At 42.0% G+C, this 15456-nt stretch overlaps 1 protein-coding gene across 1 annotated transcript in view; it reads left to right on the forward strand.

Annotated features, from left to right (window-relative positions):
* The first annotated feature begins 1368 nt into the window (after nucleotides 1–1368).
* The window catches only part of NETO1 (neuropilin and tolloid like 1), a 109826-nt gene continuing 95738 nt past the window's right edge, over nucleotides 1369–15456 (forward strand). Inside the window, exons 1-4 of the mRNA XM_069467872.1 lie at nucleotides 1369–2099; nucleotides 4179–4232; nucleotides 4470–4607; nucleotides 10766–11014. Of these exons, the coding sequence (XP_069323973.1) occupies nucleotides 2072–2099; nucleotides 4179–4232; nucleotides 4470–4607; nucleotides 10766–11014 (469 nt within the window). The 5' untranslated portion in view covers nucleotides 1369–2071. The remainder of the gene's footprint in view (nucleotides 2100–4178; nucleotides 4233–4469; nucleotides 4608–10765; nucleotides 11015–15456) is intronic.

Below are 15456 nucleotides of genomic sequence, written 5' to 3' on the forward strand. Positions count from 1 at the left end.
CGTGGGCGTCCCAGTGCCGCAGCGGCAGCAGCAGGTGTCGGGAAGTGAAGGCTGGGTAGGGAACCAGGCGCTGCGCCCCAGCTCCCAGCGCTCCCCTGTCTCCTCTCTGGGCCCTTTCCTCTCTTCTCGGCCTTTTGAAGCCACCCCAGGCGTTACAGCACAGCGTGTGGCTTCTGTCTGCCTGCCTTAGTTCTTCCCACCTTTCCACCGCCATCATCCCTAAGCAGAGCGCCAGTCCCGGCTGTGGAGCGCGAGGCGCGGGGTCCGCGGCTGAGCCCCCTGAGGCTCCCAGACCCCCAGTGCGGTGGCCTGTGCGTGGCCCCGCGGTCCGGCTGGCGCGGCCGTGGTCTGCGGGGGCAGAGTCCGCAGAGGCCGGGGAGGGCGGGACGGAACTGGGAGGGGAGGAGGTGCTGCTGCAGCGCCCAGGGAGGGACTCCCCACTAGCGCGCCCCAGCCCTGCGCGGCGCTGCCTCGTGTTTACTGTTATTTCGTATTCAGTCATTCGCGTTTTACAAGCTGGGGCTCTAACGGTGGCGTTTCCCCAGCAACTCCTTTCTCCCCGCGTTTAGCGCGCCGCGCGCGCGCGTGGACGTGGATGTTGGGGTGGGCTGGGGTTGATCCCTGAATGCCTTGGAGCGGTTTTAAATATCTTGTGGGGAGTAGATTGGAAGAAGCCCGCGTCTTGGCAGGAGCAATTTGGTGGTGGCGACCTCTGCATCAGGCCCCGCGGTTAACCGCGAAACTTTTACTGCTGCCTTTTCCTCGGGCGCGCGCCCTGCCTCGACTCCTAGACTGGAGCGAATGGTAAAGCCTCCATCCCAGAGAGGACGGAGGGCTAGGAGGCTCCCACTTGCTTTAGACTTGGAATATAGGGGTGGGAGGCAGCTTGCTCGCTATCTCTAACCCTTAAAAAGTGGAAACCCAAACCCCAAAAGGGATTTTCACATGATGGCCCCTCCCCCCTCCACGCCTTTTATCCGGCACGAAGATCCAGCTCCGGATTCGCCTGCTCCATCCTCGCCCCTGAGCCCCGGACTGGCCGAGTGACTGATCCCGGCCGGTCCTCACCCCCTCCCCCTCCGCTCCCCCCAGGACCCGAGCGGGTGTGATGTCCTTGCCGCCGCCTCCCCATTCCGCCGCGCTCCAGCCCCGGGGGCGCCGGCCGCGCGGAGCTGCGCGAGTTCTCCCCTGCGCCGTGCTTCCAGGAGGGTCGCGCCGCTAAGGCCATGACTAAGGCGCCCACTTGGTAACTCTGCCATCTTCCTGCTCCTTCCTCCTCCCTCCCTTCCCCGCCCCCTTAGCCACCCGCGTTCCCCGCCGCCACCCTCCAGCCCTCCTCCCAGACGCCCACCCACCCGCTCCTCTTTCCGCAAGATCGCAGGGGTGGCGCGGAGCCTGGCGAGCCGATGACGGACCCCTTCCTCCTGCCTTCAATGCCTCAGCGGGAGATCCCCCAGGGCTGGAGAGAGGAGAGCTGCTGCTGGACATCCTCGCGGAGAGGCTGCTCCGACCTGCTGCTCGTCGTGTATGAGACTGGGGACTGAGGGAGCCCCAGCCGCCGCCGCCGCCCGCTCCGTCGCTGCCGTCGGTCTGGACTGGCCCCCGCCTCGCTCCGCCCGCCGCCCGGTCCCGGCCCCGGCCCCGGCCCGGGGCGCCCCGGGGCTCGCCCCGCGCCCGCCGCCGCCCGCGCGCCGACTGCCCGCCGCGTCCTGCTGCCAGCTGCGGCGGCGGCGGTGATGCAAGGGAGGAGGGAGCCGCCGCGGCCGTGCTGATGGTGGTGGCCGGCGTCCGGGTGTGATGCGAGCGTCATGGTGGGGATGCTGGCTGCGCGGCGGTGACAGGGCGAGCGAGCGCGAGAGCCAGCGGGCGCGGAGGACCCGCCGGCTCGGATCTGGCTGCGGTGTGGGCTCGGCTCTTGCTCTTCCCTCTCTCTCTCTCTGTCCCCCCTATATGTTGTTCTCGGTTTGCATATTTAAAATCTCTCGACTCCATCCTGTCCCCCACCACTGGAAGTCTTCCCGTCTCTAAATGGAATTAGTGGAGCTCGGAGCCTCTGGTGTAACGCACAGACATGATCTATGGACGCAGTTTGTTCCACAGTGAGTACTGTTCCCGCCGCGCGGGGCCATCCCTCCGTCCCCTCCCTCTCGGCCAGACGCGCAGGGGAAAAGCCTCGCGCCACCGCGCTCCAGCCGGACCCCGCAGTCCCGGCGAGTCGTGGGGCAGATGTAAACTTTCTGTATTGCAGCATAACAGACCCGGGCGTGGGGGCGGCGCGGTCGGTCCCGCTCCGTCCTAGGCTCTGCCGGGGAAAACCGCCTGTCCCTAGGCTGGCACCTCCCTGGGGTTGAGAACGGCGTGCGGTTCAGGGATGGACACGTGCGGGAGGCTGGGGGCCCAAGCGAGGGCGCAGGTGCGAAGAGACGGAAAGCGGGGCTGATACTTTGTGGGACCAGAAGAAATATTCCGCTTTCAGGGGCTTCTGGGGCTAAGCGAGCCCATATTCCCACTACAGTGGGTAGCTCAGGCTACACGGGAACACAGGGCTTGCGGGAAGGGCAAGGGTCGCCCCCAACTCTGTTCTGCCCAGGAGACCCTTGATGTTGCTTTATAGGTCTGTGGTAACGGGGAGTGTTGAAGTGGGAAGGAATGAGAGGAAAATAGCATCAAAAGTCATCTAGTAAAAGACAATGTAAGACAATACGAGGTGGAAATTTAACATTATAAAGCAAAGATTAAAGTGTCAATCCTGTGCGACGCAGTTAAAAGACCCGGCTTTCCTGATGAGTTAAACACAGTCCCTGTTCCGTGATATGATTTCATCAAAACAGGAAAAGCATAGTGAAAAAATACCAAATATACAACCTAATACTGACGGATGTATACCTGTGTGGGGTGTGTGTGTGTGTATGTGTGTGTGTATTGTGTGTGTGTGTGTGTGTGAGAGAGAGAGAAAGAGAGAGAGAGTAGAATCATGGCAAGTTAAAACGATTTTTTTTCGATTTAAACACACACACACAATAACAACAACCAATGTTTCAATCTAAAAAGCAGATGACTGGCTAGAGAATTAAGTAATATACTTGATAATTTCTCAAATATTATTATCAAGACCCAGATACTTAGAATAATGTTTTATAAGCTTCTGTAATGAGCTTTAGGTTCAGGAAATAATTGTAAATTATGCCCCCCTTCCCCCATATTCATTTTAAGTGGAAATATGAAAACATAGATCTTTTATGTAATTAGGTAACAAAATAAATAACAAAATAGATGAGAAAAATCAGAAATTATGAAGACAGGATTACTTTAATATACTTCGTTAGTTTTAGGTTTGGTATAAATGTTGAATAAATCAAGAATATAGAAGTGAAACAGAAGTTCAGGTTATAATGGCCTTGTACATTTACTGTGTATTACAGATCAGAGTCTCTTTGTGATACTGAGAAAAACTGACCCAACATAATGCTTATAGAAATCATCTTTGGCAAAATAATAATCTATTTCTGAATAACAATACTAAATCAAAATTAAGATTAAAAGAGATTAATTTCACAGCTTAGAAATGGCTGAGGAGAGAGGTTATTGGTAGCTCAGTACATTTTTATAAGAAACATTTTAATAATGCTGGTTAATGCCTACAATCCACATTAATCTGTTTTTCTCTTGTTTCCCCTCCCCCACAGTCAGTACTGAGTATTTATTTCCTAAAATACCACCACATTGCCCCTGTGTTAGGATCAACCATGGAGCCCTGGCTCATTATTTGACTTTCCCTTCCTCCTTTACCTGCCGCCTTCCTCTCTTCCCTTAGAGATGCTGGCGAAGCCATCCACAAAGGGTAGTTTAGAAACAGTGTGGGTCCCGAAATCCCACTCTAATGAGTGTGACATTGGTAGATTCCCATGTTGCCTCTTAGTTTTGAGGTATGTATTTGCCTTAGGAGTTTGGGTTTCATCTATTCTTAACTGGTGTTACTTCCTGAAGGGAGTCCCAGGTTTTCCTGATTCCTACATTTTCAATCAGATTTTGCAAATTCTGTGTCAACATATACCAGTTATCAATGATAAAATTATTCTGCTTTGATACTATTTTATCTTTAAATTATGTTATATTTGTATGGAATTTGATCATTTCAGTATATGTTCTCTCTTTCTAATTTTTATTTTCTGTTTCAGTTGTAGCAAGTTTAATCATCCTCCATTTGTCTGGGGCAACCAAGAAAGGAACAGGTGTGTTTCTTTAGAAAAATGCTAGTGGAATACCTCTAATTATTTTGTATTTTTCTATTTTCCTCATAATCTTAATATTCCAGAATATCTGAATCTTTTATAGTGTGTATAATTGATTGGTGTTGAGTAAGACAACATTTAGAAATTAATTTACTAATGGATATTATAAGAATGTCCTATTTTTAGTACTATAGAAAATTGGATGATGGCTCTTTTTGATTTCTTTTTCTTTTACAGAAAAGAAAACCACCTCAGAAACACAGAAATCAGTGCAGTGTGGAACTTGGACAAAACATGCAGAGGGAGGGATCTTTACCTCTCCCAACTATCCCAGCAAGTACCCCCCTGACCGGGAGTGCATCTACATCATAGAAGGTAAGGGAGAGAGTGCCAGAGCTCCAGAGAACACTGTGCCCAAACCCAGCCATCCCTATGCTTTGGATGGACAATATGCATATATACATTACAAAATTGATTTTGAAGATTGTGCACATAAACATCTCTGGGTGAATCAAATAACTGTAAAGTTTGGAATCAGCCTAATTATCGAAATTATTAGTAATGGGTTATGAACAAGCAAATTCTGGGAAATAAAAACAAATCAACAACTTCAGAGTTTATTCTGCAGTGAATTTAATTGATTTAGAGTTCCAAAGTAAGAGAGTTCCAAAGTAAGTTCACATAATGTTGAGAAACTAGTATTTTTTTAGTTTAACAATTATTAGAATAAACTATGCACTTGTTACTATTTTCTTTAACATTATAAAGCACAAAAAACACATTAATGTCAAAGATGAATCTATAATCACATTTTCTAAACATCAATCTGAAAGCCAGTTACTTTATCTTGTGCTACCAAGTGACATTATCACATTTTAAAGTCAAGGTCAGGATTCCAAATTATCTAAATTATGATGCTTTCTTTCATCATTTGTTTCCAACTTGAAGGATAAACAGTGCTGAAAAAGAGACCTTGTGGACATCTCTGAATGAAGTACAGTTTTGTAAAATATATGAACATTTCATCTAGTGATGGAAGTGGGGTTTTTTGTTTGTTTTTTGTTTTGTTTCTTGAGACAGAGTCTCGCTCTGTTGCCCTGGCTAGAGTGTTATGGGGTCAGCCTAGCTCACAGCAACCTCAAAATCCTGGGCTCAAGTGATCCTCCTGCCTCAGCCTCCTGAGTAGCTACGGCTACAGGCGTGCACCACCACGACCGGCTAATTTTTTCTATTTTTAGTTGTCTGGCTAATTTCTTTTTACTTTTAGTAGAGATGGAGTCTCTCTCTTGCTCAGGCTGGTCTCAAACTCCTGATCTCAAGTGATCCTCCCGTCTCGGCCTCCCAGAGTGCTAGGATTACAGGCATGAGCCACCGTGCCTGGCCAGAAGCTTTTAGTATTTTAAGTGTTAGTATCTTATTGACTAATACTTGCAAATGCTCCACCAACACACACACACACACACACACACACGTACAGACAAAGCTACCTTAATGAAAAAGATATGTATGCTCTGTATCTACTTATAAATCATGGACATCTCTATTTGATAGATCTTTCAAAGAAGCAGATTTTCTGTTTAACTGATTTTAAGAATCTTTATAAATTATTCTTTTACTTTTTTGTAATTTTGGGGTGAAGTATCTTTTCTCCCTCCCCTTGTATTGAAGTTGACTTTTAGTGAAGATACACCATGCTATAAGAAGGTAAAATGATAAGCTCTGATATTAAAAGGATAACACTGAATAAAACTAAGGTCTGGCAGTTTTACTTCCTCTTATGAGTAATAGAAAAGGAAATTTATACTTGCCTTGTGGGACGTACAACATGTTCTGGGGACCATTCCCGTTTCAGTAAATAATGTAAAGGAGCCCCAAGATTAGCATAGTGTGGTTGGAACAAGGCAAGCAAAGAGGACACTACAGGGAGGAAGAGGTGCTCACCTTCACAGAACAGCATCTGCAGAAGTTCAGAGATACAGTATGGTTTGGGACCTACATGTAGGATCCTAGAGCTACTGCATCGTGTAAGAACGGGAGAGGAGGCTAAAGAGGTAGGCAGTCTCAGAAAAGGGAGTACCTGGCATTCCATCTGTCTACCCCATGCAAGTCTGGACATTATGTTATGGACAGTGAGGTGCCATTGAAATAATTTAAGTAAAAAAATAATGTGAGATTTCAGTGAGGAAGTAACTGAAGGAAAATAACATATGCTAAGAAACTACTGCAAATGGCCAAGTAAATCACAGTAAAAACCTGAACTAAAGAAGCAGCATCAGTGATGGACTAAACGACAGAAATGGGATGTATTTAAGAAACTGAATCACGAATGGCTGCCCGTGAAGATGAGAGAACAGGGAATCCTAAGGCTTTTCATTTGGTGACTTGTTAGATGGAATTGTCGTGCCAGTAAAGGAATGCAGGTGGAAAAAGAGAATTTAAAGAAAAAGTAATGTGTTAAATTTTGCTGTTTATGGAGATGTCTCATAAAGAGATTGGATATATAGCTCTTTAGTTTGATAGAGAGATTTGTGTTCAAAAAATATATATATGTGTGAGTTAAAGTGTGTGTGTGTGTGTCTCATAAATATGGGGACTGTTGCTGAGGTTGTTAATATGATTATGTTATCATATTAACATATGATAATATGTTAATAAAATTATCCAAAGAGAGTATTGGGAGCACTGTTTTCAACCTTTGAAAAATACAGATGCCTGGGCCTGTCCCCAGGAATTCTGATTTAATTGGTCTTCGATGGAGCCTCAGGCATCATTATATTGTCACAGCACTCCACGGGGATGCCAGGGGCATCCAGTGTACTTGTTCTAAACTGAGACGAAAGAGGACATAGACTAGACTTCTGGAAAATAACATGTAAGAGAGTAAGGAGAAAAGTAACGGACTGAGAAGGAGAAGCCAGAGTGTTGGGCAGGAGAATCAGGTGAAAGATGCCACAGCAACTACAGTGCATGGAATTTCAAAAGCAGAAGTTTGCTGTCAAAGTTTTCACAGCAAAGAAAAACAAGTTAAAAACCAAAATGCATCGATTACATGAGGCAATTAAGAGTCTGTTAGTAACTTTAGGATGAGCACTCTTGTTGACATCATGGTGGGCGAAGCCAGTTCCCAGTGCATGGAGAGTGAGGCCGTGGCGGGTGCCGGGGCTTGGCGGATGGTGGAACCCATGGTAGAAAGGCAATTACTTTCATTTTTTCTGGATTTTCTTCTTTTCGTGGGGCAAACTGTATATTTTTAGTTCTTAAACAGATACTCTATTCTGCAGGAAAAGATAATTAAAATACAAGAGAAAGGGGGATACATAATAGGTCAGGTTTCTAGAGGTATGACAGATTGTGGTAAAGAATACAGGTGAGGTCTCAGAAATGAAAAAGGGAGTCCCTTTATGAGTTTCAGGTGGTCTAAAAAAACTCCCTCAAATTGGAGGACATATTTTGTATACATGTGCACTATTCAGGTGAGAGTTCCTACCTTCCTCGACATGTCTAAAGATTCTCAGGGGATGAAATCTCTCATAAAGGAGCCTCGGTTTTAGATCCAAGGTAACTTAGAGGAAGTGTTAATGTGAAAGGCGGCTGTGAGATGAGAGATTTGAAGGTGAAGAAAATGTAACTTTAGGATCTGGACCTAGATAGCTTCAAATGGTTTACATGTGCCATAATCATTCATTTTTTGTCTATAACTAGAACTATATGGCATGCTTACATTAAAAAAGTTATTTCACTACCTACTAAAATTCAGTTAGTGGGGTTCAAATGTGGGTGGATGGGTGTCATTAACTTCAACGTGTTAGACCAAAGGAAAATGAATCGTCCACATATGATGTGGTCTACCAAAAGCCGTAATGATAGCATTTCTCTCAAAGGAACTTTGAAAGATTTGTTCACTCGTGTTGGACAGAACATAAGGGACAATGAAAATGAAGGTATGAATAAATTAATTCATGTTAGATAGCCGTGTATTTCCTAATAGAGGAAATAGGTGGGCATCTGTCAGTAGACGATAGATTTCTAAGTAAATTAGCAAGGGCTGTTCTCATTGCTTTACCTTTCTCTAGACATACGTTATTTACATCCAAAAGAATTATCCCACAATCATAAATGGTCTGTTTCCTCATGAATTTTGAAACTGACTTATCAAAAAGGAGATAAACAGGGGAATATATGCTACAGGATAATAAAGCATACAAATGGTGTATTTAATGCTTATACATAAATGGGTCCAGTTCTTTAAGCATTTCCCTTTTGTTTTTAGGTTCATGCTTTAGGGGGAAAATACAGTTTTTCAGGTACTTTCTTAGGCTACTTTCAAATTTGCAGATCTCAAAAAATTCATTGAAACGCCCTCAAAGCTATCATTATTGTGGATACTGTATTTATTGACCTTTGTGATATATATTAATCATGGATAAGAGTATGCCTGTTTTTTTCTTGAAAGAGTTATAAAGATCTCTTTTTGATGTGAAAAGAGTCAGAAACATTTTTATAAATTAAAAAATAATCTGTAAAATAATCTTGTAACATGAATGGACTTTTAACCTATGGATCTTTAATTTTATATTTGGAGAGCATCAAGGTTATATTTTATTCTGTAAGTCTCTAATTTCCAAGTCACTATGTATCTTAATTTTGCATAATTTTCTGACATCTATGCCTACAAGTGTTCACTTTTTAAGTCATCAAGGGCCATATTCAATATGTATTTAAGAACCTGTGAGACAGGGGCAGCCACCATCCAGAATGGCTGTTGATCACACGGGTAGCAGGCTATGCTGTGCTAACTCTTAACTTTCAAGTGTGTGGAGGGGCTCAGTCCCTGAAGAGCACCACATCGCAGGAAAGCACTCAGAGGGCTCCAGGCAACAGCTGCTTACTAACTAGGATAAATGTGTGTTGATATTTCAACAAATGTTACGGCCATTCTGGAGTAAGCTGGCCAAATGTAGGTCTGGAGTGCCAGAATTTTGGGCTGCTTTGGATATAGAGGGGAAGAATGGAAGAGCATGAACAAGTGCATTCATGTGGTGGTGTGTGGGGTTGCTAGCACTTCTTTTCCAGCCGAGCATGTTGACAGACACGCGTTCCATTTCTGCCCCCGCTCCAGTCCTCATGGCTGACAGCCAGTGGTGTGATCGTGGCCTGTTGTCTCGGGCAGAGGTCCGCCTTTGTGTGTCCCATTCCGCTGTTCTGCCCCTGTGTGGCACAGGCCCAGGGTCCTCATGGGCCTGAAACAGCCACCAGAGCTAGGAAGCGTGGCCTTGGCTCCTGAGGGCTGGGGAGGGAGGTGAGCTGTCCTGGCAGCAGTTTTGTCAGCTGGCGCGTCCTGAGGCTCCCTGGCAGTCTCAGGCCATGTAGACGCAGTACCCTGTGTTGTAGGTAACCAGTAGGAAGAAGGGTCACCACTGGCCACGGCAGCCAGACGTGTGCTGACTCCCATGCTAACCGTGGTGCAGAGCATGACGTGGGAATAAATAGACGTTGCGGGGAAAAAAAAAAAAACCTCTTCTATGAATCTTCAGAGCACTGTAAAGACACCTATGCAAATAAACTTATTTATAATTTACTCAAAAATATTTTGGGGGAAATTCTTAATGACAAGTACTAAGTGCTGAGAAAAGAAGGTGAATAAGATATGGTTTTTATCCTTCATGAACGATTTAAAGAGGAGGTGGATAAAGAAGAGTTAAATTGTGCTTATATTGATATTCAAGAAAGTAGGAAAATATGGGCTGGTCTAAAGATAGTTCACAGCCAGTTAATTGCTCACAGTCGGTTACAGGTCAAACTCCTGTTCTACTCCTTCCCCCCTTCTCACTACTGGACTTGACCAGTCTTAAAAAGAAAATAGGAACATACATAAAAGCTTGAAAGAGCATCCTGCCTTAGACAACATGGCTTGTTGACGTGGTCTGAGCTTGGGTTGTCTGTGAGGTGAAAGACCCTGGAAGTAGAATATCTTTAAGGATAATATATGTCACGTGCTTTGCAGAGGTTTAAACCTGAGAGTGATGTGATCAGACCTGCATTCTCCACAAATTGCTCTTCATATCTTTGGATTTGCACTTGGATGTAATCAAGACACCTGACTGGGACTCCTTGAGTGGTTGTATAACTCTATGCCGAACAATTCCCAAGTGTTTTCTGATCTTAAACCTGGGTATTCCACAAAATATAAGAAAAGACTCAGAACTTGAACTTGAACTTTGAAGCCTGAGTTGGCAGCCTTTCACAAACGTATTGTGACTTGCCAGTTCTGCGTTAGACATCAAAGTGGTCATTTTATATCAGGATATTTTGTGCAACATCATCTGTTTTAAGGTTCACCTCTTAGACGTTTTATAAAAATGTTATCCCTTAGAATAGCAAGTACCATATGCTTTCTTTGTATTTCCATGCGTATCATCTGCAAAGTTTGATAGGCGTACAAATAGAATCTGAAATAAAATCAGAAAAATCAACCTAAAGATTTAAGAAATGGCCTCTCAGGCATAATCTTAAAAAGTCTTTCTTTTTCACAGCTGCCCCAAGACAGTGCATTGAACTTTACTTTGATGAAAAGTACTCTATTGAACCGTCTTGGGAGTGCAAATTTGATCATATTGAAGTTCGAGATGGACCTTTTGGCTTTTCTCCAATAATTGGACGTTTCTGTGGACAACAAAATCCACCTGTGATAAAATCCAGTGGAAGATTTCTATGGATTAAATTTTTTGCTGATGGGGAGCTGGAATCTATGGGATTTTCAGCTCGATACAATTTCACACCTGGTAAGTAAAGGCTTTTTCTTTTTCTTTTCTTTTCTTTTTTTTTTTTTAAATCTGTGTCTTTTTCTTCCTGTTTTCTATCTTTATGGTACGAAATCTTTTGTAAGACATCATTGTAACTTTTCAAAGAATTTTCAAGTTCTATTTAAAATCAAACCTACAATGTGCTCCCTTTTCACTTCATGAATGCTGAAAGGAAAATGTATTTTCCTTGAAACGTAGCCTACACTAAAGGTAAAGGGTAGTCACTTAGGGGCCTCCATGGTTATCAGTAACACAGTTAATTAAATGGACTTCTATTACGCTGAATGTGCAATTTGAGAGACAGTCTGTAATGAGGTAACTAATTATACATTGGATCCCAGTAAACTTGAAAAGGCAATTGCAGTATTATAAAATATATCAGTCAAAATGATCTTCGGAGAACTTGAATAAAAAGTTCATTTGTTCTGAAAATTATCATTTTTAAAGCAAATAGATTCTACTACAAAGTAGTCTGATCTCTTTTTAGAAATACAAATTCCTAAGAGTTTTGATGAAAGGAAAACAGACCTGTAGTAGCCAAATATTCATTTGCAAGGTCTTGCAGACATTGTGTGCAATTATAAAATTATGCATCTATGTCAATTTTGCTTTTAACCTGCTAATAAGAAAACTAGTCTGTGATGTTGAGACTGGCCTGCTTTATGAAGTTATCATTGATTATGATAAAAATTGGTTATCACAGTTTTAAACTGCAAAAGCATCATATTCATCAATTTGAGATTTGATGAAGTGAAATTATTATTTTAAATGGAAAAAATGATTCAAATGACATAAAGCACACTATTTATATATAAATACATATTTTTGGTCTGTATGTATTGTTTTACTTAGGTTATAACACGTAATATAAGAATTTGAAATATATGTAAAATTTGTTGAAATTTCTATTCCATGTTATAGACATAACATCTAAATAGGGCTTTTGATGCTCAGTTAAAAAACTAAAATTTTAAAAATGATTAATATAAGATTAATGATGACTTTCATTATGACATTATGGTGTGTGTTAAATTAATCAGATATTAACCGGATCGTATGCATTAATCTTAAGCATTAGGAATGTTTTTACAATATCACTGAGAGATTGTGATTTTAATTATGCTTTGGTAATATCAGATTGCTCACAGAAATTATGGGTATTTATGTGCCAGGACCAAAGTAATTTGAGGTACTCCAAAAAAGTACAAGCATTAGCTTATTTTATCTGTCAGATTATTAGTGCTAGAGGTTGTAAATGAAAATGTCTGTATTTGTTCTTAACTGATAATTTGGAATATAATCTGGAGCTAGAGACAGTGGAACATGGCATGATACAGGATTTTATACATTATATTTTAGTTCTGTGTTTGGTGATCATGAAAATAATGTCTAGGCTTTAAAATTGTGGTTTCATAAAGAATGTAGGGTCAACTAACGTACTTTATCAACATAAGCAATGCTATCCACTTGTCTAGATCTTCTTGAGATGACAGATGGTGGTGCTCAGTCTGATCTTCTAGGTTTTGAAAGCCTTTTTTTTTTTCCTGGACATTGTTCTTTGCTCTTTGTTTATGTAGAGCCACCATACTTAATCTATAGAAGGAGAAAGTTTCATTTCAAGGCACAAGTGAATCAGAAGCCAACTTGAGGAGATGGTTCCATGAAATTAGGATGAGTTAAGGATGGGCTGAGGCTCCTGTTTACACTGAGATCAACTAGGGTGAAGCCTGCAGGGAAACTTGGCATATGAGGGAAAAGCAGGACCATAAGAAGGAGACTTGTAAAACTTCCATGACAGCAAAAGTTGACATTATATGGCCTGAGGCCACTGTCTGAGTGGCAGAACAATGTACAACTTATTCCATAAAGGGGCAGTACTGAAGAAGCCAATTAGTTATTGAAATCGGAAGTGGGAAAGGATTAGTGATAATTTAGACTGCCTTTATGGAATCTGGAGCCAGGCTGAAATTGTCATTTTGGCTTAATTTTTATTTGGTGGTATTCAAGTGGTGACTGGGAGAAATTGTGGGGGGAAGAGTTTCTCAAGTCACCTTAATGATGTATGGCATAACGCATTGCTGGAATTGCCAGGGCACCCGAGTGGACTCACATTGGTGATGAACATCTCCTAACAGGTCCTCTCAGACACCTGGTCTCCAGGACAGCTGGGATGGGCACTGGCTTTGGAAACAGATCTGGCTTCCAGTTCTGGCTTCTTTTCCTTGCATGCTATAAACTTTGGGCATAGTTTTTAATATTCTTTCCTTCCATATTTTTAACTGTAAAATAAGGATAATAATTGACCACTTCACAGAATTGTTTGAAAGTTAAGTCAACCAATGAATATTTATGGAATTTTTGAGTGCTGTAAGATTTCAACCATTGATAGCTATTATCTTTATTAATTTTATCATGCATTCTTTCAAAGAAAAGGAGACATGGTATAAGAAATTAAGAGAACAAGTGTCCCAGATAGATTTTTTTTTTAATTATAACCCCTTTTCCCCTGATTTTCTGGAGTAGATGCACAAAATTAATACCTATAGCATCTTACTTGTCCTTAGTTTAGGAAGGTTAGTTAGTTTAAATGGGCTTGGACTTCCAGGTGAGGGTTATAGTTATTTCCAATGGCATTCATAAAATATGTCAAGGCAGAAATAGCAGCAGCAAAGGCCAAGTGGTCTTTATTATTTTTATGAATTTACCACAAACTGGAATCTAGATTTAATCTTATAGTCTCAGAAACTTGATGTCAACACATTGAGAGCATACACATCTCTTAGGAATGAATCACTTTTGCCATCCTAGCAAGACTGAAGATACATATATACATAATGCATATACATAAATAGACATTCATATATAGATTATACACACACACACACACATACACACACACACTTTTTCAATAAGAATTCTTAGAATCACACAGCCCAGTTTTTCCTGTAAGCAAACATATCTAAGTAGGCAGATTATATCAGAAAGTTGTTTAGTGAGTATGGAATCCAAATACGAAGCTATATAACATGCATGTTTTAATATCATCAAGCTAAGACTTAGGGACCCATCTCTATAACATGGATCGTTTCTTCCAAGGGAGCTTTAGATCTCACACCACCATAGGTTAGTTCCAGTCTCCAAGCTCCTGTTTCCATCTTCACACTGACTATGTAGACTTATATCCACAAAATTTTTTCTGGTCCTAGTATCTGGGTCCCTGACTTTCTTTTCTACTGAACTTTAAAAAATGGCCTGGCTCTTGCCGTTCCTAAGAGTTATGCTTCCAAATTCCCAGTGATGTATGGAAACCAGCCAACTGTAGGTCATGCCTGGCCATGGCGAGTAGGAGGGCAGAGAGAGAGAGAAGATACTTCAGACACTCGCTTTCAGGAGGCTCTTCTCTTTCTCCTGACATATTCCGATGATCCCTCAGTTTTTAGTTCACTGACAGATATTTTTAGATGCTGTGGCTTTACCCACATCCACAATGCAGTGATGAATCACCCAGGATTATAGTCTGGCATGCATAAAAAGGATTTTGAGATTGAGCAGTACTCAGGGAGAAATCAACTGGTTCAATTTCTGGGGTCTGCTAAGGGCATAAGTGATGCTTACAGAAGGGATATGGGGCCCAGAGCTCTGGTGCCAGCTCAGGGACGATGCCTGCAGTGACAACCTCTCTTCTTCCTGTGTTAAGAAGTCTCCTCTCCCACACATTCTCCCACTTCCCAGAAGAGAGATGAGTGCAGAATCACTGACAATGCCAAAAATTACATGATGGAAAATTTGATAACAGACAATTCAATAAGAAAACATATGAATGTATTCACTGTAATAGAACTATATTGTTTTCCCACTTAAAAAGACACTTTTCTTTAAAATAATTTAAACCAAATTTATTATAGAAAAGCAAATAATCAGAAAATATTTTGTGATACAAGTAATTTGAATAATCCTGGAATGTTATGAACACCAAGCTCATAAGAATAGGGTTCCTTGGCACCCTAGGCAAAGGATGGTAGAGGAGGAGAAGGAGGATTGCAGGGGCCAAGGTGGAGATATGGTAAAAATTGACTCAACTTCATTGGTAATGTTTTCATTTTTGAAATGGATACTGTATTTTTGGTATTACATGAGTAAGTAAATTACTTAAGATAAAAAATAAAAAAAATGCTACAGTTGATAATTTTAATGAATTTTTAGAAAGGAGAATATCATTTTTCCATGTTTCACAAATTTTTCTACTCAAACTAAGAATGCCTTTTGAGCAGAGTACAACATTTCCCTCCAGCCAGCTGCTTTCTTCCCTCAATTTTCTTTGCACTTGAAAATAGAAGGAGAAACACGTCACAGTTATCTACTGTACTCCTCAGTCCCATGGCCTTACCCAGGGATTTTATAATCAGTATTAAGAAAGAAAA

This window comes from Eulemur rufifrons, chromosome 5, assembly GCF_041146395.1.
Source record: "Eulemur rufifrons isolate Redbay chromosome 5, OSU_ERuf_1, whole genome shotgun sequence".
Taxonomy (NCBI): domain Eukaryota; kingdom Metazoa; phylum Chordata; class Mammalia; order Primates; family Lemuridae; genus Eulemur; species Eulemur rufifrons.